Source organism: Siniperca chuatsi, linkage group LG4, assembly GCF_020085105.1.
Source record: "Siniperca chuatsi isolate FFG_IHB_CAS linkage group LG4, ASM2008510v1, whole genome shotgun sequence".
NCBI classification, from domain to species: Eukaryota; Metazoa; Chordata; class Actinopteri; order Centrarchiformes; family Sinipercidae; genus Siniperca; species Siniperca chuatsi.
Window position 1 is genome coordinate 5,402,422 of NC_058045.1, and position 26,442 is coordinate 5,428,863.

Here is a 26,442-nt window from a genome sequence, read left to right on the forward strand (position 1 = left end):
TTACTTGGTATTACCTTACTGCAGCCTTCTTCACTCTCTGGTTTTGGGGACTTTTTTTCTTTCAATCTGGTCTTCAGCAAATGAAAAGTCAGATGACTAACAGTTAAGGGCAATCCACTCTCTGGCCTCCTTGCATTGCCTGTAGGCTATGCTTAGGATCATTGTCTTGCTGAATTGTCCTCCATGCCAGCTGACAGACTTCAGTGTTTGTGAACAAAAGCGCTTTTGATTTCCATTTTCCATGTAACTGATCTAGTTCATAGGACATTGAGGTTTTGATTCAATGACAATATCAGTACCTTTATCTCACCTAAGCCTGGCTGAAACAGCCAACAACAATGCAGGACAGCAATTCAGAAATAAGCTCTTTTAATCCTCTTCACTTCTGTCTCTCTACTTTTCAAGTCTCACAGGTCCATTTGAGGGTTGGGGGGGCACATGACATGCCCCATAGAATAGATTGGCTGCTAAACAGAGAAAGTCTGCCACCTAATGGAGACAATGTAGCACTGCCTTCCTAATTCATTCTCTCTTACACAGCTTATTTTTCTGTTTCCTTCTTTTTGCCCCAGTGTATCCTTTTTACTTCAGTTCAGCTCTGTGTGTGGTAAGTGTAATTCTATAATGGGATTTTGGCCCTGCATGGACATAACTTTGTAATTAACAAAGTTTCTAACTACTCTTTGCAGTTTGTTTAGGTGTATAAATTCACAAAAAATATTCATTTATACCTTTCTCTCCTGTTCTCTTTTTCAGGTCCAGTATCCCCCACATTTGAGGCTTGAAAAGTGTTCATCATTGTTTTACTACAGTTAGTTCCTGTAGCTCGTAGCTTCATGGAGGGGTTTCCTGTCCACTGACCCAGCAGGCTGCCTTACTGGACCAGCAGCCATGTCCGCCTGCAGCACCTTCACCGAGCACGTGTGGAAACCAGGCGAGTGCAAGAACTGCTTTAAACCTAAGAGTCTGCACTGTTTGGTTCAGAGTAGTGGAGGGAAGCCTCCTTCTGAGCATAGGCCACCAACAACTCAGCAACAGAATCCACCCCCTGCTGGGGCCAGAGCCAACCCTAACCTGACAAACAACTCCCAGAGGGCTGGCAGTGGTTCTGCCCGCTCAGGACACTTCCGTCCACCGGTGGCTAAGAAGCCAACCATTGCTGTTAAGCCCACTATGATGCTGCCCTGCTCCTCTGCAGGACTGGATTCAGATGGCAACCTGCAACGACCCCCAAATGTGATAGAACATGGCAAAACATCAGCCTTCACAGTCTGGAATTGCAATGGACTGAACCGTAAGAGGCCTGGCGGGCCCAGCAACAACAATGAAGGAGAGGATGGCAGGGAGGAGATTGAGGGTTACGCACAACTTAGCCCAAGGACCCCTAGTGGAAATAACAACAACAGTGGACTGACAGATGTCCTAAAGGAAATTGCTGGGTTATGCCCTGGTCCTAGCCCCACGCCCCTTTCTGGTTCCAAGGACTTGTTTTGGGGACGAATCAGTAGTTCATACCGACGGTCCTTGGAAAGAGGCCTTCCAGCCTCAAGCTGTCTGGCCATGGGAAGCAGCAGTAGTGGTGGTGGTAGCACTGCTCAAAAACGGGTATCCCTTAGCGATAGCACCGAGATCATCAGCACAGAAGGTGGTCGATTTTGCTACCCAGAGTTTTCTAGTGAAGGCGAAGATGATGAGGAAGAGGAAGATGAGGAGGAAGAGACTGAAAGGGATGATGATGAACATGAGAGCTGGGATGAAAGCGATGAAGAGTTACTAGCCATGGAGATCCGTATGCGAGGCCAACCACGATTTGCAAATTTCCGTGCTGCCACATTGTCTCCGGTGCATTTTACTGCAGGGAAAAAGTGGAATACTGTGCCGCTTCGCAACCGCTCACTACAGCGGATTTGTGCAGTAGACTATGATGATAGCTATGATGAGATCTTGAATGGATATCCCTCCATGGACTCCAATGGAGCTCTTCTTCCCTATGGACCCTATGACATGCAAGGCAGTGGTTTCCTATCAAATTCAGAGTCTACCACTTCTCCAGAATCATCGTCATCACTACCGGAGGATTCTCGAACAACTTCCAGCAGTGGGAGCAGTGCCCCCTGTGCTCTTCGAAATGGCTTGCATTCTCCCACATCTTCTAAGGCACCTGTCCCCTGCACTTCTCCTCCAAAAAAGGAGCCTGTCCACAGAGCACTGAGTCCACTCAAGGTGACTGAAACACACAAGGCTGTCCTGGCCATTAGATTAGAAGATCAGGATGGCAGAGAAGGCACGCCAATGCCCCAGGCCCTTCCAGGTCAACCAGTCACTATCAGTTTTAGTCCCACAGAGGAGCAAGCTAGACCATACCGTGTAGTTAATTTGGAAAAATCACTCATCTGTAAGCCTTACACTGTAGTGGACGTGTCAGCATCCATGGCCAACAAAGACGAACAGATTCCAGACTCTACTCCAAAACCCAAAAACCTGTCAGTGTCTTCCAGCCCTACATCATTCTGTAGCACTCCTTTAGGTCAGCCCCTGTCTCCAACCTCCCCTGTTTCTCCATCTTCTCCTGTGATGCCAACATCACCCACATCTGTAGCTCTGTCACGTACCTCCCGAAAGAAATCAGGGAGCATACGTTACCAAGAAGTGTGGACATCAAGCACAAGTCCTCGCCAAAAGATACCTAAAGTTGATCTAGGGGTTGGGAGTAATCCTGGCCCCTCCATCCCTACTCAACACTGCAGCCACAAGTCAGCTCCCACTTCTCCCATTGCTGGGCTGTCATCCTCCCGAACTGTGCCTGTGAAATCCCCCAATTTATCAGAGATTAAGTTTAACAGTTTCAATAATGCAGGCATGCCTCCATTCCCCATTATTATTCGAGATGAGCCCGCCTATGCCCGTAGCTCCAAGAATGCTGTTAAGGTACCTATTGTTATCAATCCAAGTGCATATGACAACCTAGCTGTGTACAAGAGCTTCTTGGGACTCAGTGGGGAACTGCCACAGCCAAAAGGGGTAGGTAGTAGGGTAGCCAGCCATACTTACGAAGAGATTGGATCCTCTGAGAGTGTCCAGTCCTCCTCAACAGAGAAAACTATCTCTGGTAGAGGCACATCAGAGAGAGCCTCTTTTGAAGAGACAAAAGCTCCACCTGAAGCAGTGTCTAAAGCACCAAATTTACAACCTAGAACCACTACAGACTCTAGCACTGTGACAAACACTGTGATGAGCTCCACAGTTGGGGTCTTCTCTCCCACTACATCAACAAATTCCCCTGCCATTCTTGCCATTACTGCAAACCTACCTAAAACCAGCCCTACTGCGAATGCTGTTACACGCACTTGCAAGACAAGTGGAGACGCTGCTTGCAGTCAAGATGATGATACAGACTTAACTATGTCTTCTGGGACAGTGGCGAGCCATAGGGAGGAGGCCAGTGCTGTGCTTTTACAGATTGTGGCCTCCATCCAGCCTCCCCAGTCTCCTCCAGAGTCGCCCTCAGCACAAGCCAAAACCCCCAGTTCTGAGGAGCTCTATGCCCTCCCACCTGATGCCATGAAAGAGACCCTCACCCGACCCAAGTCTCTCTTTTCCACAACTGATGGCTGTCTTTCCAAGCCCAAGAAGGACACGCCCTCGAAAGTTTTGTCTAAATCCCAGAGTGCCTCTGCTGCTGTCCCACTCTCCAGCCCCCGGTCAGAGCCCAATGCCCCCTTCCCCCCTCCTAGATCTACATCTTCCCCTTACCACGCTTCTAACATCCTCCAGAGACATTTTGGCAACTGGACCAAGAGCTCTGCTTCCAGTTCTCCTGTACGACCCAGTGAAGGTGAAGCAAGTCCAGGTGGAGAAGGGAGACGTATTCTAACAGAGAGCTCCAAACCCAAACGCTGGATCTCCTTTAAGAGCTTTTTTCGTCGGCGGAAAGACGAGGATGAGCAGAAAGAGAGGTTGGAGAGAGAGAAAGAGAAAGGCAAACTGGTTGGGCTTGATGGAACAGTCATTCACATGCTTCCACCTCCACCAATCCAACATCATCACTGGTTCACTGAGGCCAAACCAGAGGATCCCACCCAGAAGCCAACCATCATCTTCACCTACAAACCAGACAGTGGCAGCACCCCTGGGGATGGAGAAGGAGAACTACAAGTAGAGGAGTGCAGAGAAACTGCATTACTTACACCTGATGAGAGCAAGGAACCCAGACCTTTGAGCCCAGGGCAAACACCACCCTCACACAACACTGGATGTGATCTCATCAGCAAGGACTTCAGGTATTTGTCCAAGATTTTTCAAGGTTTTATTCACTTCATTATATTAAAAGATGCCCCAGTGACCAGAGTAAAGCCTGTAACAGTAGCACTTCATAGTAAAGATTCTGTTTAAAACTGGGGTTTACCCAAATGGTTATGTTAAACATAGATGTGGTTTTAGACTTTCATCAGAATACTGAGATTTGTTTGTGAGAAAAAAAAACATAAAGCTGTTTATACTAAACCCCTATTGAAGAGGACTCCCAGATAATCTCAAACCGAGAATTTACATGTTGACAGGGGATATGTCTGTGTAATTAATAAGGGTTAATGAGGATAAAATGTCATCTTACCATTTGTAAAGTAAGCACATGTACATGGAGTCTATTAAAGTCGTGTAGAAAGATTAACCTTAGATTAGAAGTTGTTCCACCAGAAAACTATTTAACAGGGATTCTAAAGAGGCCAATGGTACTTTCAGCTGCTGTAAAGTGAATATTGCTTTTACACAGATTTAGTTTAGAGATTTTAGAATGACTTTGTCTTTAAGGTCTGTCGTGGAATTCTTAGTAATTTAGCAAAGTAGCTTTCTACATCACCTCTTGCTGATCTAATGAATTATTTCACATGCAAGCCCGTATTACCATTACCCACATGCATTCCCTTCAGAGCTTTCATGGGACCCAGCTTAAAATTAAGATGCTCAACCTTTACCAGCTGCTCCTCCAAAGTGCCAGGGGTGCTTCCCCCTATCACACAGATCCCTCATCACAGATTCTGGAGGTGTTTGATCTTGATTTGGCATGTCTGCTCGCCCACTTGCCCAGCCAACTGCATGGGTTGCACAGCCTATGTGGTCACTTCCTTAATGTCATCTATTACCTGAACAGCAGGCTCTGTGCTCAGCGGTTCTCCCTTCAGGAGGGGACCTCAGTGTGTTACAAGTCATCCAGCAGCAGTCTGATCAACCTTTACTCTATTAATCACTGCTTCAGATGGCATATTCCCTCTAGCTTCTCAAATTGCATCAAACCCTCATTCACACACATATACACACACACACACCCTCACAGTAATCAGTCTACTTGGCAGTGTAGGCACTGTATTCTTGCATAATAAGTTCATTATTTGTCTTTGACCTGCTATTGCCCTTTCTGTTTAATTTCATGGGGTAAGTTTCCTGCAGTGTGAGTAATTGCGCCAGATAAAGATAACCCAGTTGTGTCGGATACACTGTATTGTGTGTTTTAAATTAAAAGCTTATTTGTGCTGAATGTGACTTGTTTTTGCCTTAGAAGTAAAGCTAAGTGCCAAATATGGTAATCTGTCAAATGGATGCTGCTGTGGCCAAACAAAAACTCATTCATCAGGAAAGTTGTAACTGAAAGCACTGCTAATGATGTGAAGTACTGATCATTATCAAATTGGATAATACACATTCCCAATCCATGTTGTTAATCATTGTTTTAGCACAATATTAACAATCTTAATGTTTCTTGATAGCAGGAAAATGTATTTGAATTTTAGAATGAATTAGTTGGGTAAAAAATATCTACCTTTGTACTTACAAATTTAGGAAAACTCACCCCAAACACAAGTTCTACAGTAGGTTATTCAAATATGAATCGTCTGACTCATCCTGATGTACCTGGCACAATCAGTTGGTCAGAATTTGTCAAATCCTATTTGAAATCCTAAATTGCATCAAACAGGGTATATTTTCAGCATGTAACATTCTACAAACGCATGTGTTTCCCACCCAATTAAATGCAAACATATGATGCAAACTGACCAATTAGTAAATGTTTTGTAAAAGTGGCGACTGGGCAGCAAGCAAAAGAAAACGTTATTTTGTTTCATGAAAGCTTCTAGAGTTAGAAAGTACTAGATGAGCTCAGTACTCTACAGTATTTCCTTACACCTTCCCATTTATTTTGTATGATCATACATGAAATCTAACTGAAACCAGACACTGTGCAGCATCTGGACTTCAATGTTTTTGGGGGGGTTTTATTCACTGGGAAATTGTCATTTAGCATCTTGATGCGTTTCACAAAATGCATCCCACAGCATCATTATTAGTAGGAATAGCACTGTGGAACATCACACTTACATACAGTTTAGCTTAGGCACAACTTGTTCAGACGTTCTTGTTCATCTTCTCACCTAATCTGTCACATTTTGACTTCCACCTTATAGTGCCCTTCTGTTTCTTCTTCTCTCTCTGTATCCCTACCAGCCTCATGTTATCCATATCATCTGGGTTGTTTTCAAGGTGCTTGGCTTTCCACCATCACTTTCTCTGTCTCATGTAACTTTTGCTCCTCTTCCATCCCTTCCTTCCACATTTTTCCCCTTTGAGCCCGAAGCACTGTGAATTCTTGAATATTTCTCTCCTTCATCCTGTCAAGAGCTTGGCCCCATTCTGTCTCTTTTCTAGCTTCCCTGCTTTTTCTCTCTTTCTCAAGCTCCAGCTCCAGTCATCTTTCCTTTCTTCCAGAAGTCCCTGTCTCCCCTCTCACTTTATATTGAGTGGTGCAATAATCAAGTATGTGCTAGTTTTACTATTAATATGGGATGTCAAGGTAATGGCATTCTAAAATTGGGTATATGATGGTGTATTGTTTGTATTGGGAAGTACCCAGAACATTACCCAAAAGTTTGATGTCAAATTCTACGAGCCAGACACGTTAGACAGACAAGTTAGTGTTCTCACTCACTTCACACAGAGGATGATGAAGAAAAATCCAATTTGTTTTTTGTCTGCGTCCTTGAAACTGAGCTGATAATCATGATAATAATGAACCGATGTAGTTTTCCCCTATACTAAATGTTGTTTATATTGAGCAATGAACATCAGATGTCTCAACATTAAAAAACTGAACAGCTGTTTGCAATAAGTAGTATTCATTCATTTACATTTGATGCCAAAAATAATTTGTTTTATTATATTTCTAACACAGTTTCCTGAATCACTGATTAAGCAGTTATTACAATTAGTTTTTACAGTATCATACACGACATATTCACATACTGTCTAGCCACAAACATATAAGCCTATGTGGAAACATACTTTAAGCAGACTGGATTTAATATGTCACACTTAAACTTTCAAGCCTTTGGTCTAGTCTGCAGTGATGTTGATAGGTTTTCAATGTAGTGAGAAATTGAATGGGCCCCCAATAAAATTTGTGTTTTTGGACAAATTGTAGTGCTAAACTCATGTTTAGGAATGGGTATCATTAGGATTTTATTGATACTACTACTCTTACCTAAACTCTTATCTGTTCTTTTTCATTACTAAATAATTGCTTTTTAAAAAATATATTATTTAAAAATAGAATAAATTCAGAACAGTATTAGAATTGAATATTTTAAATATAACTAAATGTTGTTTCTGGGGCAGCAACAGTAATGTTTACAACAGCAAAGTCACTATATAAACTCAATAATACCTTACTGGAAACAAATCTAAAATGTCAGAAAAATAAATAATATTCCTGACATCAAAATACTGAGTTAAGTTTAGAAAGAATGAATAACTCACTAGACATCAGTCAGTATCAGTCCCTCCTCCTGTTCTCTGTCCTCCTCCCTCTGCTGCTGATGTGATTCACTGCCTGCAGGTACCGCTTGTAGGGGGAGGAGGAGCTGGTTTGTCTCAGCCAGCAGCTAAGTTTAAAGAATTTGCCAAATTTTAAGATAAGTAACAAACTAAGTTAAACAGTTAAACTACATACAGACAGCTTTCGTTTTAGCTTGTTTGTAACAATTCACTATTAGCCAAGCCTGTGCTTGTGTAAAACAGCAGCAGTGGATGAGAGCAGATTAAACTATAGCTTCCTACATGTTTATATATTTATGTTGTTATATATCTTGTTGATCAGGTGTATTGATACAGTATTGGCTTTTTACTCGCAAAGGTTTTATTGCGCTTAGAGTAACGAGCGCAGTTGTCGTCAACTCGAGTAATCTCCACCGCCTCTCTGCTCTGCTGTTTGCTGACTTCACTCTGTGTGTGTGGGCTTGTTTTACTATATTTGTGGGGTCCAAAAATTGTTTGTGTGCATGTGTGTGCTCAGCCCCTGACACAGAGAGCAGGTGAGAGGCTGCAGTGTGTTAATATATTATAGCAATTTTTTTGACAGTAAGGTTTGTTTTGCTTATTTCTAAGATTTCGACATGGATTTATTATTCACAATGTAGCATTATCAGGGAAAAATACGGTGTGTCCCCTTGATGCGTCAATAGTGAGTTTACTGCGTCCTTTTGGATTTTAATGCGTCGGACACAGGACGCGTACCTAGCAACATCACTATGTCTGCCTTATTTTCTTTACGCCTGTCTCTTACAAACATTCTTTTGTGACCCTGCTGTTTACAGCATTCACTGTGAACTTGTCAATGAGTAACTAATTTATTCACTTTGTGTGTAGGCAGTAGGTTACAGTGTTACTCCACTGTCTATTTGATGTTTATCTTAGGCATTGGAACATGGTTTTGAGTTGACCCAAAAACAGAAAATAGCTAAACCTCTCATTGGTGCGTAAGCTTCCTTTGGTGGTGTGGAAGAAGATGTGACAAAATCAAAGTCACCAGAAAGAATGTGCTCGAGGAATGTGAATAAATCCTTCACAGTGCTTTAGTAACAGACATTCAAGGGATAGGAAGCCTTCTAAAATAGCTAATCTGATTATTATTAACTGCAAGGTCCCTCCAGTTTTAAAGATGTTTTATATATATGTTTATATATCAGTGTATCTGCAAAGTACTAGAGCTGAAAAATTGGATTCTGTGCAACCAAAGCAGTTTCTCAAATTTGGTATTTATTAGTTGACAAATCCTTGCTGTTTAATAATATGTCTCCATAACACATTGTGGTCCCTCTAGCTTGCACTAACCACTATTGCTGACAAATGGTAATATTGTATGTCTCCATATGAAACATAATACCTTTGGTACAAATGTATTTTACTGTAAGTGAAAGGACTTTCATGTTATATAGGCTTCTTAAAACGTGAACTGTCCCTGGGTAGACAGACCAGTAGGTCAGTGATTACATGTCATGAACCAATCACACAGGTAATTCTACAGACCTTTTGTTTTATTGGCAGATGAGGGGTTAACCCTGCAGGGTTTTTTTTGACTGGTAGCAGTTTTATTGGCTAACAGTGGGTGTGCCCTTCAGCGCTGGCAAACACACATTACCTTAGACAGGTAAGAACATTCCAAGAGGGAGAAACAGAGGAAGACAAGGAACAAACATTTGCAGGAAAATACTTTTTGATTCTTCACAACTGGCCAGCCTGCAATCACTGCTCTACTTAGAATGTGAATTCAGCTTTGCCTTGTATTCAAGGTTTCCAGATGGGAAGCTGTGTGAGCCAGTACAGTGGGTAAGAACTGAAACCGTTTTATTTAATTCACTTCTGTAAATACCTGTGACTATCCAGGCCATTTGAAGTCATACTGACTTAGTAGGGAGGAGAGGTTTTTGAGATTATATAAGATTGTTCATTTCTGGAGGTCTGAGAAACAGTGAAATGCACTGGGGTAGCTTCATGCTGTCTGAACAAGTCCTGACATTGAAATGTGTAGCAGCCATAAAGGTATTTATTGTGTCAAGGGCCTCTCAAGGTGTGTATCCACACTGCATGTTTTGTTCATACAGAATTATGGGCTGGAGATAGTCTTTTTTGTAATTTTGTGTTCTTTTTTGGTAGTTTTGAAGCTGACTCTAACCCATTAGTAGTTTGGTTTTTTTTAATGTTAGTTGTGTCCCTGTGTAAGATACAGTACGTTATGTCCAGTTAGTTCAAACCAGAACTATGTAATGACATATATCCACGTAGACACAACAGGGAAGAATAAAAGAGGAAATAAAAGAGGAAACTGAGTTAACATGTACAGGCCACCAGCAGATTTTTTATGCTTAACTTTCTGCATTCAATAATAACACATTGTACTGTATGCTGTTTTGTTCTTAATTATATTCAGTCTTTATGCCTCCATCTTTTCACATTTTACTTACTCTTTGTTTTCTGGTTGGCTCACAACAATTTGATGGACCTTTTTATATCAACTGTCTACTGCTGGCGAGCTGGCAAGTGCTAAAGTAATGCACTCTGGCAACTTTGAGGCTATTGATCAACTGTCTTTAAAAGAGACACAGAGGGCTCATGGTCTACAGAGACAGATCATAAACATGTCAGATGTAATGCTTTCCTCAGACACAGTGCCCCAGGGTAGAGACAGACGCATGAGCAGCTGGGTGTTTTCTTCGAGTGTTCATTTTTGTAGTCATTAACCTTTTTGTTCTGTTGACGATACCTTTTCTTGGAACAAAGGATGGGATTGTTTTACCATTTTACTGTCTTTTAGATACAAATTGCTGCAAATTCAATTTAAACTTAATTCAATGTTCTTTCTGCATCACACATCTTCAACTCCACACACAAGTGCCTTATTGCCTTATTATTCAGATAAATGTCTCTTTAAATTTTTTATAACTATAATCAAGGCAGGATTTTACACTCTTTTTGACTGGCTGCAAATAACTGGCCAGATGGTTGGTGATAAAAGAATTTCAGCTTTTACTAGTGCACTACATGCTGTAACAAAGTGTGCTACAGGCCCCAAACCTTCAACTGGACAAAGCCCTCTGAGCTCTGTCGTCCCTTGAACTGTACTTTTTCTTGACAGGGACTTTTTTCTATGATCACATAAATCATTAGTCATATTAGCAACATGTGTAATCACATTTACAGTCAAAGGAAATGACACATCTAATTCAGGATAATACAAACATTACCGCCAACCTCCCCCACCCACAACACCACCAGTGGCTATGAAACCAACTCTGTGAACTTTGTGTGACCATTTGCCTTTTTTGCTTTTACTTTGAGCTAATTTTAAATACTTTTTTTTTAACTTTTTATTCAGCTGAAGGATAGGAAAGATGGATAGATAAAGAAGATTCAAAACAGCAGTGCCAGAATAGTAAACAATTTGCCACCACAACAGCATCTGAAATCTAGAACATATGGCAGGGCCAGCCACGTGCTTAAGAGCTAGGTATCAGATATTTTGTGTATTACAATGGGGGTTAAAATGTACAGTAGTTGAGAATGTCACCCAAACTGGGTGGTCACAACCCAGGTGGCCTGAAGCTGTAATGTCTCACGCAGGTCACATTGAAAGACCGTGGCTGTGATCGGATCAGAGGGCAGTAACCAGTAAACGCTTTGAGTATCTTATTTACTGTGATCAGAGGGGCAGACTGATCCCAGATGGCACTCGATGAAACACCAGCTGTTTAAGTTTTTTTCAGCGTAAAGCAGCAAGGGAAAGTTACCCAGGTGACTGGAAAAATAATCAGGTTGTGACTTGATGTTGTATTTAACTTGAATTAAAGGGAAAGCTTTGTTGAACAAAATGCTCCTTTTTAGCTCTTAACATTTTTGTGCAGCTACAGTCATTCTTTACTCCCTGCCTCAACCAGTTGTCATATATAAGTTTGCATTCTGCATAGCAAATTATCAATGTTGCATGTTTAGTGTTTTCTTTTTGGTACTTTATTGCATATATTGCATCACTACTTAGATTTGTTAGATCTGGATAGGATCGTTCTCTGTGAAGTTCTCTGATAATTGTTTGAGGATGAAGGACTGTATAAAAATGTGACTTAATGCTGTTGGTTACTTAGCAGCTCCTTAGGAACCAATGTTTAAATTTGTATCTGTAACAAAGTCATTCATGGAGTTAGAGTTAGTTGTAAATACTGGACGTTGTGACATTGTAAATTCAAAGAAAAAAAACAGAAGAAGAAACCTTTCATAATATCCATACAACAATCTTATCACATACATAATCTGACTAAAGTGTGTTTGTGTATTTACAGTCATACAAGAAAATGCTCTTGTACTTTCAGTAGGCTAGAAAATCAAACCCACTTGCAGTCTATGTTTAAATGCGCAGAGAAAATAATTTCATTATTTGCTTTTTAACGAAAGATACTTCGCCCCATATTTGACAGACAAAATTCTACTGGCTACATTTGAAAGTGCCATTACTGTCAATTATTATTCAAGTAAGGGTTGTAGCTGTGTTGTATATAAGATGTGTTTGGCCTTCATTGATACATTTCCAGTCTGTGATAAAGATGACCTGTTGTTTAAGGTGCTCTTTGGAGTTTTCTTATAAACATACAAAAGTTCCCACTCATGTCTTTAAACCTAGAAGACGAGCAATAAGCAACATGGACCTTCAAGAAAATTATGTTTACATTAAGTTTTACTAACCAGAATGCATTGTTTGTATCCTTGAGGTCAAACAAACATGTTGAAATGCATTTCCTTCCTCACAAAACATTTGCAAAGCTGTTTTTAAAAAGAAGTATTTTAAAACCTGCATTGTTAACTTCCATGTTTACGTGTTCGCAGTCTTCTTCTTCTCTGACTTTGCTGGTGCATTACTGCATATCTTGGCGCGTTACCGCCACCTGGAGATCAGTGAAATAGTGTGAAACCATTGGCAGGAATGTATCGCATCACCGGTGTGCACGTGTGTGTGAATGAAACCAACAAAACGGGGACGAAACTGTTTTTTGACCATGTTAGACATGTCAAGGGCAAGGGCAAGGGCAAGGTCAAATTTATTTATACAGCACTTTAAAAACAAACCAGGTTTGTGCCAAAGTGCTTTACAGCAACACCATTGAGTAATAAAAGATTATCACAAAACATAGGTACTTAAATACATGCATAATTATATAGTGCACACATACAGACATTCAAATCAAATGTAGAATGCAAGTCATGTCAAGAATCGTTGCAGGGGTAGGCAAGAGAGTAAAAGTGGGTTTTGAGACATCTTTTAAATGAGTCGAGAGATGCTATTGTTGTTATATTTTCAGGGAGACTATTCCAGAGTCTTGGTGCAGCTACTGAGAAGGTCCTGTTACCAAAAAGTTTCCGACATGTGGGATGGTCAACAGCCCTTGATCTGAAGATCTGAGGGGCCTAGCTGTACTGTATGGGGATAGAAGTTCAGAAATGTAGCTCTGGGTGAGAGATTCAGGGCTTTGAAAACAAAAAAAAGAATTTTGTAAGGGATTCGATACCGAACGGGTAGCCAGTGCAAAGATGCTAGTATGGGTGTAATAGGTTCCCCTTTTTTTACGTCTGTATAGGAGTCTGGCCGCAGCATTCTGTACCATTTGTAGGCGGTGATTAGAGGCCTGATTGATACCAAAATATAGGAGTTACACTAGTGGAGTCTTGAGGATATTAGAGCATGGATGACTTTCTCTAAATCTTTAGGCAATAAGAATGTCCTGATCTTGGATATGATTCTGAGGTGGAAGAAGCTAGATTTGACCACTGTGTTTACCTGTTTAATAAATTTCAGATTATTGTCGAATGTTATTCCGAGGTTTTTTGCATAGGGTCTGATGTGATTGCATAACTGTTTGAGGGACGGTGCAGTCAGAATATTTTTTGTGTATTTGTTTTCCTTTTTTTTTTTGCAGTGCAATAATATGGTGTTGCACGCAGGCCTCATGGGCACTTGTGGTCCAGTCAAGGAGACACATATGTGGCAGATTGCCTCTACAACTTGCATCTCTGGTAGCAAGGACAGTCTCTTCATAGCATCCCCAGGGCTTTCACACTGTGATTGGAGTCACTGTGCGATCTCAGCTCTCCAGTGATAACACACCCTGACTAACTGTAAGATCTGACCCAGATTTATAGTGCCCACAACTGACTACTGTCAGTACATTATGAAGTATATGGCATCCTGCTGTAATAGGGAACATTATATATTCATCTGCTAGACTGAAGAGCAGCGTTATAACAGACAGAGGACAGGCATCGTGGTTCATAATGCCACACTCCATAATGCTCACATACATTTGTTGAGGTGACTGCATTAATGTCACTGCGCCTTAAATATGTCAGCCGACAAGGAGTTCAGTTTTGTTTTGGACTGTTTTTGACCAGAATGCCTCAATAAACTCCTACAGCCTTGTTAAGTATCTTATTATAGTAAAATGAAAAAAAGACAGCTAATAATCACATTTAAGTCTGTCACCTTATAATCACACCTTTTGATTAATCTGCTGTGGCAGATTTAGATGAAGTTCTCACCTCTTTAAACACCTCAAATCATCGCCACCTACTGTCACAGAAGGATCTTCAAAACATATTATCACACACCATTGTGACCTGCTTTGCCTTTTTCTTCCACCTTCCCGCAGGCAACATATGTGTAGTTGCATATGAAACACATCAGGCTACAAAAGCCCCCCACTTAGAGCTGTGCTGGCTCCAATTCATCAGAAGTGAGCTGATGAAGTGATGCAGACAGTGATTTAAAAAAAAAACTGACCAGATAAAAACATAGTTGTATGTGTTTTGCTCATATCCTGTGATGTTAGATACATTTATCTGTCATAGACAAAATGAAAGATGACAGATTGAAGCCCATATCAATAGCAGCTCGTTTATCATCTATAAACACTACTGTCTCCGCAAAAGAGCTCGCTATTATCATCCTGTTCTGTTCTGACTTGTTTTGCAGATACTTTCATGGAGAATTAAACCTTATCATCAACAGAATAATGAACACTCAAAGCAATGGGAAAAATATTATCATAGATTACAAAGGGAGAAAGGAAAGAAAACTAATTTAATCAGACTGTTAATGGAGCGAGTATTCCACATTTTCATAACTAAATGAGCCATTCCTCTCTCTGTCATCTGCAGCCAGGTACCAGTCAGTGCCAACAATGCCAGGGATCGGGAGCTGCCCGGTGCCGCCTCCCTGCCTGCCAAAGTGAATCTGGGGCTGGTGCTTGGGGAGGGCGAGGAGGGCCATGCCAACCAGGTTGCCACACCGGCTTCAGCCAGCGAGGGCAGCGCCAGTCTCGGAGAGCCAGAGGAGGACGGGAATCACTCCCATCACTCCCACTCTACCGCCTCCAGCCAATGCAGTGCCACATACAGCAACCTGGGTAAGAACGACACATGCAAGATCATCTTTGGTTTCTTAAACTTGTGCATCTCGGTGCATGAGTGCTGTAGATGACCAACATAAAGTTTAAAACCTGTACTTAAAACATTACTTAACAATGCTGTGTAGGTAAGTGGTGGTACCACAAAGTCTGAAAGCTTTTATTGTCCAAATGAGCATGTTCCTTCTGCTAATTGTCTCACCACAAAATGACAGTACACTATAACTGCCGCTTCTTTAGGCATTAACTGATTTTCACCTGGATTTTATGTTGCACTGCTTCCAAAATGGGTGTGTTTCCTTCTGCAAAAAGACACTGTTTGCTGTAATTTACAGGGAACAAGGTCCTCTTGTAGCTCAGAATATGCTTCGCATAAAAAAGGTGAAGAAAAACATGGGGAGAAAATGCAAATAAGCTGCTGATTGTGCACCACAATTGCTCAGAGCAATAAAAAAGCTATACATAGTTAAACTCCACGGTGTTTGGGCTGCAAATGGTATTTGTGTCTGATTTGCATGTGTGTGTTTTTTTTTTTTCGTATTGACTATTATATAACCGAACGCAGATGTTTTGTTTTGGGGGGTGGGTGGGGGGAGCATCATATGTCTCTGTGTAGAGGTTCTGTTTAGCATTGTTGAACGGGGAACTAGAGTCAGTAGATGGATATTGCTAGTACTAATATGTCTGCAGTTCACTTCACCCCTGAATGGCTGATTTTACTTTGCTTCAGCATCAGCACACCTCCACATGTGACAAGTCATAATTTATTCCCTGCTAAAACAGCTGGAGCTCAAAATCTCTGAGGTTAATTCTTCTTTTTGTGGAGCTGCTTTCTTCGCTGTTGGGCTGGAACCAGTTCTCATCAGGGCCATTTGCTTTAGCACATTTATTGGACATGCAGAAACGTACAGAGAGTGAATCACCATTTTCATAGAAATGCTATTATGCCTTATGCTATATATGCCTTTATATTCTTCTCTGTCTCATTGCCTTTGTCTCTTTCTGCTGTTGTGTCTCTGAAAACCATATCTGATTTGATTGATGAGTTTGGATTAACACGACTGACTGCAGTACTGCTATTTTCATAAAACATTTTATCATCATATTAGAGACTGAGACAAATTATTATTCGGTCTTAGCTCTCTAAATATTCCTAATTGTCAGTCCAGTTTGAAAAAGGCGTGAAAGTCTCTGGCACCCCCACAGCCTGAATTATTTACTTGCAGCCTTTTGACTCATTTTCACATGACTCCTCTGCTTGTAGTACACAAATCTAATCTAACAAGTTTTCTAGAAAATAAAAACAGCTTCCAGTAGGAATAAAAAGACAAGATGTGTAACCTTACTCTTAATTTCCGAGACATCATTTGAAGCTCGGGAATGGTGTAGAAATAACTGATTTAAAATCTTATTTGCTTTAAGGTTGCCTTTTTGGTGGTAAAAGCAAGATATTAGACAATCATCAAGCACATCTATAAATCCTTTGCATGTGCATCTTCTCTAAAAAGACTAAATTCACCTGGCACACTGCTGTCTCATTCTAAATTCTTCTGGTATTCTACATGGACATGATGGCGTTTCAAACAGCGTTTTGGTTTTGAAGGCTGTTGTTTCAAGTGGTTAAAAATTAAGATTTGGGAGTGAGACAGAAGTCTGCATATTTTTTTTCTTTTTGAAAGCAAGAAATCCAAATGGCTAGAGAGGCAAATTTTGGGGGAATTTTTTATTTTATTAATGTTTAATTCCTTAAGATTTTTGTCTCAGCAGCCCGTAAAAAAAATCAGACATAGCCTTAGAAACAAAAAGAGAATTTATTGATATTAAATGACAAATAATATAATAAGTTCCTCTATTACAGTCTCCTCTATTACAGCCTGTTTATGACTAGTTGACAGTGAACATTTCATCGTTAGACTTCATCAGCAGCTCAGTATTACAGGTTTGGTGGTGGTGGAACGATGAGCACATCAAAACCAGGCTTTTGCAGCAACGAGAGGAGAAAGAGAGAGGTCGGCACAGCTGTCATACATAGCTGGGCACTTCAAACATGAAGCTCTCTGTGTGTGGGAAAGGATCTCGCTGTGATCAAGTGGTGTGTGAGAGAAACAGAAACACAAAGTTGTAGGGTGGAGAGTATGGGTTTGTGGAGCAGATATACACAACTTTGTGTTTACACATATGGTTGTGTGAGGTTTAAAAGGTGTGCAAGTCTATACTTTCTTGTTTAAGGATTCATCCTTGTGTCATCGTTGCACCAATTAGGCTTTTTTACAAGCCGGGTACGTGCATACTGTGTATCCTTTTGTGAGTGTTTGTGTGTGTGTGCATTTGTGAAGCTCAGAATGCACACCGGCTCCGTGGATGCAGATATTGTGAATGTGCTAAAAGCTCCCTGGATGACGCATGATGATCTGCCAGCAGCCTTATTTTACTCTTCTGCATGCCGATGATGAGAAACGAGGCAGAAGTGTGCGTTCGTGTGTTTATCTGCCTTCTTTGTACACTACAGTACGCCATTTTTGTTTGGGAGGGTGTGTGGCCTTCAAGATTAATATCACAGCCACTGAGTGTGATGTCTATTTGAAGTTTCCACTTCTGTTTTGTCTATTTTACTTGTCAGAATTGCAGAAATAGAACTGATTTGCCTCCTCTCTCTCTGCTGTCCACTTTCAGATTCAGTAATACTCTCTGTTCACACATTTTAGTGGAGAATCACATTCACTTAGCAAGCATAAGTGTCCCTCTTTTACTGGCTCTATATACAGTATACACACACTTGTGTTTTAATCAGAGCATCAGGCAGTAGGAGGCAGAGCACTCGCTGCCTCACTCAATGAGAAATCTCCAGTATTGGTGGGAGCGTTGAGTCTGCCTGTTGGCACCAGCGGCTCGGTACAGACTCTCGGGTATGGAAGCAGAGAAAAGCATTTCACTCTGCCTTCCTGCACAGCTGCTGCATCGCGTTTACCTGAAAACTTTGAGGCATTAGTGGAATTGAGGTAGGCTTGTTTTTTCTTGTTCTTCCTCCTAATCTCTCAGTATTTGTGTCTTTCATCACCAGTCCCATGTTTATCTCTCGTTTATCAGGTGTCTCCTGTTCTCCTTGTAGTTCTCTTTCTTTATTACTTCCCTCACTTTTACCACCTCTAGCCATCCACTCCACTGGTCTCGCGTCATTCTTCCCCACTGCTGCTCTTTATTCTACCCACCTCCTCCATTGCCTCCTCTTGTTACGGTGTCAGAGTTTTATTGCAGCACGATGGCTGAACAGTAATCACTGTGCTACGGCAACAGGTTCCTTAATCTCCTCACAAACAAATGTTGGAGAATACTGGTCTCTAAAACTGTGAATGGAATGCCTCAATATGGCATTTTCAATAGTGTTTTATATATATTATATACATCAAGGTTAAGAACAATACATTTTTATTTCATTCAATGTAGGAAGTAAATTTTCTTTAAATTTGGAAGTGTTCTAGCTGTATCATCTCCAAATTATGAGGAGATGACTAAACAGTAAATTATGTTCTACCATTTTTGAGTTGTAGTTTCAATTTATATTCTATATATATGCTTAAATTGAAAGAAAGTCATTAATCCAACCCTGCTTGCAAAATAGTTGTTTGAGACACATTAGCTTCTGTGTTCAAGAGATGAACAAAATGCCAATATCTTTTTAATCCTGAAAACACTTAAGAGGGTTTGGGACTCTCCACTGTTTTATCTCCTGGAGATGGACACAGCGGTGTGTTCTAAAATATAAGAAAATAACTTTGTACTTTTGGTAATCAGTTTTAATTACTGTGCAACACGTCTTGAGCAACTTTTTGGAGGTTTTATTTTGGTGTTTTACTTTTACCTTTCATGTATCTGTCACACGGTCATCTGTTACACTGTTTGTTTAAGTGAATTGTCAATACAGAATTACCAAGCACAGATAAGATTGCAGGTTACATTTCTAAATCTCATCCTATTCCTTCACAGTAAGATTACAGGACCTGTGTAGTTATGTTAAAAGGCCATTTAATAAACCGTTATTTTGTATAAAAGTAATCCGCATCGGACAAAAGAAGACATTTGAAGATGTCAACTTACTATTTTTCCCTGCATTTCGACATTTCATAGACTAAACGATTAACAGATGAATCTAAACAATAATTGGCAGATGAATCGATATTGTAAATCATAATTAGTTGCAGCCCCGATTTCATTATGTTGTTTGTTGTAAGGTGATATGTTCATATAAGTCATATGGGGTTTTTAATCCCTCCATGCAGGATGTTTTATCACCACATTTATTTCTGGGTATTATAATTATGAAAAGTATTCTTGATTTTGACATGCCAATTACAGACTGAGTTAGTCTTATGTAATTTAGTAAGGTCACAGCCACATTGCTGCAATAAAAGATCCCTACGACTGGACGAGGGAGACGGTTGTTTTCTTGGATGGATTACTGCAGATTGGTGGAGGAACACATTAAATACAGCCGTTCCCGGAGGATTACCAAGACTCATTTACTTCATCCTGACTGCTCTTTCTTAAGGCTTCTTTTGCTTTCTTAAGATGATGGCATGACACACACGTGAGGAGTTACTCATACTGTTTAACAAGAATTTGTAATCAGCAGCAATTTGTACTGTGCAAAGAGAAACACTATGTTCAAGCAGATTCCTTTACCGTAGGGACGGGAAAAGTCATTTGGCTCAAGATGTGACTGAAAGACATCATCTTATAACACTCGTGATTTACCAGAAAATTGGGATGTTCCCTAGTGAGTTGAAAGCTGTGCAGTAGGGTTGTCTGTGACTTTGTCCTCCTACTCACTTAAAACTACCAGGCTGTTTCATTCCCAACATGCAAGCGGCACGACTCCTTTGTTCTTTTCATTTTATCAGACACGAGTCTCCGACCCATCTGCCTCTGTGGTCCTCAAACCATCGAGGAAGTCCAATCAACCCCTCAACCCTTCAATTCCCTCCCACCACCACCCCAGAAAAATAAGGTCACTTCAAGCCACCGATAAATGTGCTCTCCATGCTGCCTCTTTAAGCCTCACTGCAGAACAGACCTGCAGATTGAGTCGGGCAGCTGGATGGTTGGAGGGACGTCTTGTGCCCAGCTGTCCTGTTCTCTGGCTTGAATTCTCCTCAGGGCCACCAGTTCCCTCACGTGCCGCAGCACACAACCTCGTGTCAGCCTCTCGTCTTCATGAGAGGCAGCAAGCCAGTGGGCGGCTGGAATCAATTGGATAATTGTAACTCACATTCGATACCTATTTTTATGTTGTTTTATCTTTTACATATCCCTTTTTCTCAGAATTACTAGTCTTGACAGCTAAAATCACAAAAAAAAGACCTTTTAAGTCCTGAAACATTTGCCTGGTTTGGCCAACATTTTTACAACGAATGATTTTCTACTCACAGAAAAAATAAATCAAAGAATCAAAACTCGAAAGTAAAATCCAAACCGTTTATCTAAATAGCAGCGAGTGGCCAATCCTTAGAAAAATGAACTCACCAACTTGAGATATTTTGCTTCTTTCATTTATTTGGTATAAACGGATCACAGACGGCCAGGGGTAGAGGACGTATTCATATGCTCTACTTAAGTAAAAGTAGCAAAACAATCATTTAAAAATACTCCATAGCTTATTACATAACATTACATGCATATTATATTTAGTTACTTTATTATATGTAAGCAGTATTTGAATGTTGTAGTTGGTCAAGATGGAGCTTACTTACTGCTGGGTAGTTTGATCTATATTAATGCAACATAATTTATATGCTGATCATGTTTCAAGATCATGTAAAATCCTAATCTGCAATGAAGTAACTGTAGCTGTAAAATAAATGCAGTGGAGTAAAAAGTACAATATTTCCCTCTGAAATGTAGTGGAGTAGAACTGTAAAGTACAAATACTGTACCTCCAATTTTACTTATGTACAATGCTGAAGTAAATGTACTGTGTTACTTTCCACCAATGCAGACTGCCCGGGTTGGTAATTGTAAATGCAATTGTGTGCAATGTAATGACGTCATATTATCGTGTGACATTATTATTTGTTTGAAACTGCCATGTGTACAGCATTATGCTCACCATCCAGTTTTACTGTCTATGGTTCAGTGGTGTAAGCTCTTTCATTGATTGTTATTCATGCAGTACGTGTTGTTATCTTGCTTTTCCTCCAGGTCAATCCAGAGCCAACATGATCCCACTAAAACAGCCTCGGAACATCAAAGCATCCAACGACACCTTGGCCTCCATCGACCTGGACGGCCTTGCTGAGCAGCCAGCCCATAAGGCCACACCACCACCACCACTACCTAAGAAGGCTGTACCTCGTTCTAGTACTGAACCCAGCCTGGGAGGCAAAGAGGTAGTCCAGGGAGCCCTGAGACCTCGGGCTGAGGCTAAACCTGGGGGCACCAACCTGAGTGTGGCCAACCCTCTCTATGACTTGGACTCCACCTGGGAGATAGCTAGTCAGAGCTCCTCTCTCAGCTCCGAGCCTCATCGAGCCCATGACCATGAGAGCGGTGACTCCCTGGAGAGGCCATCAGCTGCCACGGCTACTAACAAGGGCCGCCCAACTAACAGCGTGTCCTCCCTGGTTCCTCAACCTGCATCTGCTGCACCCAGTGCCACCACTAGCAGAGAGAGGAGGGCCTACCCGAGTACAGAGTCTTTGGCTGGAAGGGGTGGGATAACAGGTCGAGGTGCTGCTGCTGGAGGAGGAGGCTCCAAACCCCAGAGACCTGGTCTTTACAGGGGGTTAGACAGCTGGGATGAGGTGGTGGGAAGGATCCGGGGGCTCCACACGGACACACTGCGGAAGCTGGCATCAAAGTGCGAGGACCGTTTCATGGCTGGTCAGAAGGATCACTTGAGATTTGGCACTGACAGCTGGTCCCACTTCAGGCTGACCACTGGGAAACCCTGCTGTGAGGCGGGGGATGCCGTATACTACACTGCCTCCTACGCCAAGGACCCACTGGTCAACTACGCCATCAAGGTGAGATGTCTGATCCATAAAGTCCATAAAGGTTACTGAAATGTACCAAGTTTAACTATATTCAGTATCATGCTGAACACCACATGATGCACCTTTGAATTTTTTGCAAGTGTCTAGACAATGTAAAACAATCAGTTTAAAGTTTTTAATTTAAGTGAAATACATTTATTGGTGTGCTGTATAGCTCCAACAATAAGTTGATTAAACATTTAGTCAATCTGCAGAGAAGTAACAATTAACTAGTAAGATGAAGGAACAATTTTGATGATTGATTAATAGTTTGGGATATTTTTCAAGCAAAAAATGCTAAACATGCTCTTGTTCCAGCTTCTCTAATGTGAGGATTTAACCCTAACATTTCATAGACCAGCCATTAATCAAGGAAATAATTTTTAGATGAATCAATAATGAAAATAATAATTAGTTGCAGCCCTAGTCTACTGATTCCATGTGAAACCACTAGATGTGACTGTAAGAGGCACAGACTATCTGTTAGATGATTTTAGTCCTTGAATTGGTATTGAGAGAACCTAAAGTGGTTCCAATAATGACTTAAGCTGGTTTGTCCCACTTTCCAGTCAAAGTATTTCAAGTTTTCACTCACAGCTACAGCATTAGTGTGTGTTTGTTTGTGTTTTGAGTCCCTGCTTTGCATTCTCCCTGCTTTGAGATAGATTTTTAGATACATTTGGAGTCTGGTGGTTGCTGTCCTTGTAGTAGATTCATTAATCCCATTTTGTTTTTGTGTTGAGGAATCTCCTCCTACTCCCTTCAATTTGTGCTGAAATATTGGCACTTAAACTTTGAGCCTTTAGGGCACGACATATACATATATATATATATATAAATAATTGTGTGAGGGTAGCAGTATTGTCTGCTTGTCGTACAGAGTGTGTGTGTGTGTGTGTGTGTGTGTGTGTGTGTGTGTGTGTGTGTGTGTGTGTGAGAGAGAGAAAGAGGAGAGAGAGAGAGGTGGGGGTCGGGGGCAGAGCCTGCCGAAAGAGTTCTGAAGCTAAATACAAAGCAGATATGGATGAAGGTTGCATTATTCACAGGATATGAAACTCTCTGCGCTCCACAGCACTTCAAAGCTTTGCCCTCATATTAGCAGCGGGCTCAAGAGAAAGTCTTGTTTTTTTATGATGCTCATCCATAAATTAGGCAACCAGGAGCTGCATGAGCACAAACAGGCCCAACTCTCCATTTTAATGTGGCCCAGTTGTGCTCCTGCCTTAACACCGTTAAGTGTAGTTGATCCTCCAGCAAACTGAGATTGAGATTATACATGCTGTGATATTTTTAATGCGGTGCTAATTAGTCGTAATCCACCTTTAGCATGTCTGTGTAAATTATTGACTCTCAGAGGAATTCAGCGAGTGAGTCATGTCCTTTTTAAAGTATCTCTGAAATATGAGCATTAAGGAAACAAGAGGGAGCAATAAATTAAATTGATTGCCTGTAAACCTGGAGCTTTACAACCAGCAATACTGCTTACAAAATATGGCATCTGAATAGTGAAAACTCTACAAATAAATCCTCACAGAATGATCAGTAGGCAGCTGTAGTCTCAGAGCTGACATGTCTAAACAAACATCCAGTGAACATGCACATTCCTAAAGAGTTACACAGTGCATTTGAAAGGAATTAACTGATGCAGATTTCTCCATCCCACATCACAATCTAAAACACTGAACATACATTGTGCCAAAGACCACCATGGTTAAAGTCACCCTTAATAGAAGTAATAAAGTGAAATGATTGAGGTAGTAGCAGTAATGAAAGAACACACACACAGTTTCATCGCAGCTGTGTTCATGATATTCAAAGACTGAGGTGAAAAAGACTGAATTCAGTATTATGCTATATTAACTTTTAGTAGAATCCTATCATGATGATAAAATGATTGTATTAGTTTTACAAAAATCACTTGTCCAAATAAAGAGTTCCAAGCGAATTGTTATTAAAAACTAACAAAATTAAACCTGCAAACAGCTTTGTCTGATATATTATTCATAACGGTGGAATGCATTCATTATATTAAACTTAAACTTCCAATTCTATGTAATTTTTCATACATATGCGATGTCATGATTTATATTAAGAGTGGCTGCAGCTCACTTGAAAGAGTGGGTCAGCCATAGGGTAAGTGGTTTGATTCCTGGCTCCTCCTGTCCACATGTCCAAGTGTCCTTGAGCAAGACACCAAACCCCATATTGCTCCCAGTGTGGGGGTATGTAGGGGGAAAAATGTAAGTCAGTTGTACAAAAGCTAGTTTGGACAAAATGTACTGTATTATACACTGTAAAAAAATTGTAGTAGCGTAATATTGTAGTGTAATATTGCTGTCAGGAAAAAAAAGTGTATATATATATATCCGATAGAACTATATCGCCCAATTCTAGATCGAAGGTTATTTTACATTGCAGAATTTATTCAAATCATTAATCCAAGGTTTTCAAAAAATGGACAATACAAAAGTGTTTTTTTTTTTTTCGTTAGGAGTAGGCAGGATAAGAGTAGGCATTTTATTTCCAATTTCCATGTCCAAGTCCTGTTTAGTATGAGAGAAATAAGCTAACATTTTGTGATCTATTTAGATTTTTTTCCCCCAACCAATAAACACCAATTCAAAACCAAATTCACCCTCAGGCACCTGACGAAGGTCTAGGACCTAGGACCTTATTGCATTTTCAACATACTTCGTGCTGACGATGTGCAGGAATTCATTACTTTCTTTTGCATGATTACATTTTCCTACCAGGTGTGCATTAGACAACATTCAATTTGATATAAAAACAAATAAAAATGCAGTGCGCCTTTAATGAATGCTGATGAAATCACAGACAAATGATGCCATCCTTCACAATAGATGACATCAGAAATTGTAGCAAGATTTACTTATTATACCTGCTTTGTCAATAAATAAATTTTGTTTTCGCAGATTCTTTCTCTGAATCTAAACATCAAGTTTCAATTACATTTTAGTTATTGAAATGTTTGCTAATGTTGGTGTCAGAAAATATTACAGTAAAACTGACTGACTCTGTGAAGTAATAACTAATAAATTCACACCATTAATATGAAACAAGTCAAACCAAAAATATCTCAGTAATATGTCGTGACTTCTTTCCCTTTGTTGGTATTTTAGTGAATGTTGTGACATCTGCAGGGACTGATCCTATCATTGACTTGGCTTCACTTCTCTGTGCTGTGATCAAAGTGTAGAAAGACAGAGAGCTGCAGAGGCTGTCACTGAGCTTTAGGAAGCCGACACGCTCTCACTGCTGGCTGTGACAGCCTGGTGTCTATCTGCTTCTCTCCGCTCTCTTTATATCATTAACGCCATGAGCTGCAATGTTCTAGGGAAACAGAGCGGGGCAGAGTTTTGAAACAGAAAACATCTTTGATCTTGGAGTTCTGCTGTGCATTCTCTGCTAAAATGATGTGTTTTGTTCCTGATGTTGCAGAAAGTTGCTGTTTGTTCAAAAGTCTCCCATGGTAGTCAAGAGGCAATGTCTGTTGCTGGTCTGGAGTTTGTTTTATTTCATTAAAATTAACAGTCTTAGCAGTCTCTGAAGATCAAACAATGGAAGATTTATTGGCATTTCAGACAAATGCTTTACAAGTGCTTGACCATTTCTGTATCTTTCCAAAACTGGCGATACACAACATTCACACCCACGTCATGTTGTGATTAACCAGCTGTGCGGAGGTGAGAAAGAAGCCAGGGTTTGAACTTCTCTCTCTAGCTCTCTTTTTTTCCTTTTTTTCACAACTATTTCTGTCATATTTCATTTGAACAACCAAGTGCAACACCATGAATGTCTCCCACGCTGTATTTGCGACGTTATTCCCATTTTTAAAGGATATCGCGTCCTCCGGTTCTCTGTGACAAGCTCTATGGCACAGAGGAATAAGAACTACCGGGCTTTGGATACACAGACAATACTTGTTAGTAGGATGTATTCATTGTGTTTTCATGGGATTTGTTGATAATAAGAAAAATATAGAATATCACCAGCCTTGTCCTTTATAGCAATATTGGTAATTTGGCAAATTATTGATTCACAAATAGCTTCATCGTTAGAGGTTTCTCAGCTCAAAAGCAAACCTGACATTGATTTTTAACATTTTCTTTCTCATCTTTACT

At 40.6% G+C, this 26,442-nt stretch overlaps 1 protein-coding gene across 8 annotated transcripts in view; it reads left to right on the top strand.

Annotated features, from left to right (window-relative positions):
• Positions 1-26,442, top strand: part of peak1 (pseudopodium-enriched atypical kinase 1) — a 105,232-nt gene that overhangs the window by 74,273 nt on the left and 4,517 nt on the right. For 5 of the 8 annotated variants that reach the window (XM_044194112.1, XM_044194110.1, XM_044194111.1 and 2 more), the window contains 3 exons: positions 757-4,280; positions 15,025-15,272; positions 21,468-22,291. In XM_044194112.1, the coding sequence (XP_044050047.1) occupies positions 892-4,280; positions 15,025-15,272; positions 21,468-22,291 (4,461 nt within the window). In that variant the 5' untranslated portion in view covers positions 757-891. Of the gene's footprint in view, positions 1-572; positions 608-756; positions 4,281-15,024; positions 15,273-21,467; positions 22,292-26,442 lie in introns of all 8 variants that reach the window. The other 3 variants (XM_044194116.1, XM_044194113.1, XM_044194114.1) reach the window with 1 other exon arrangement.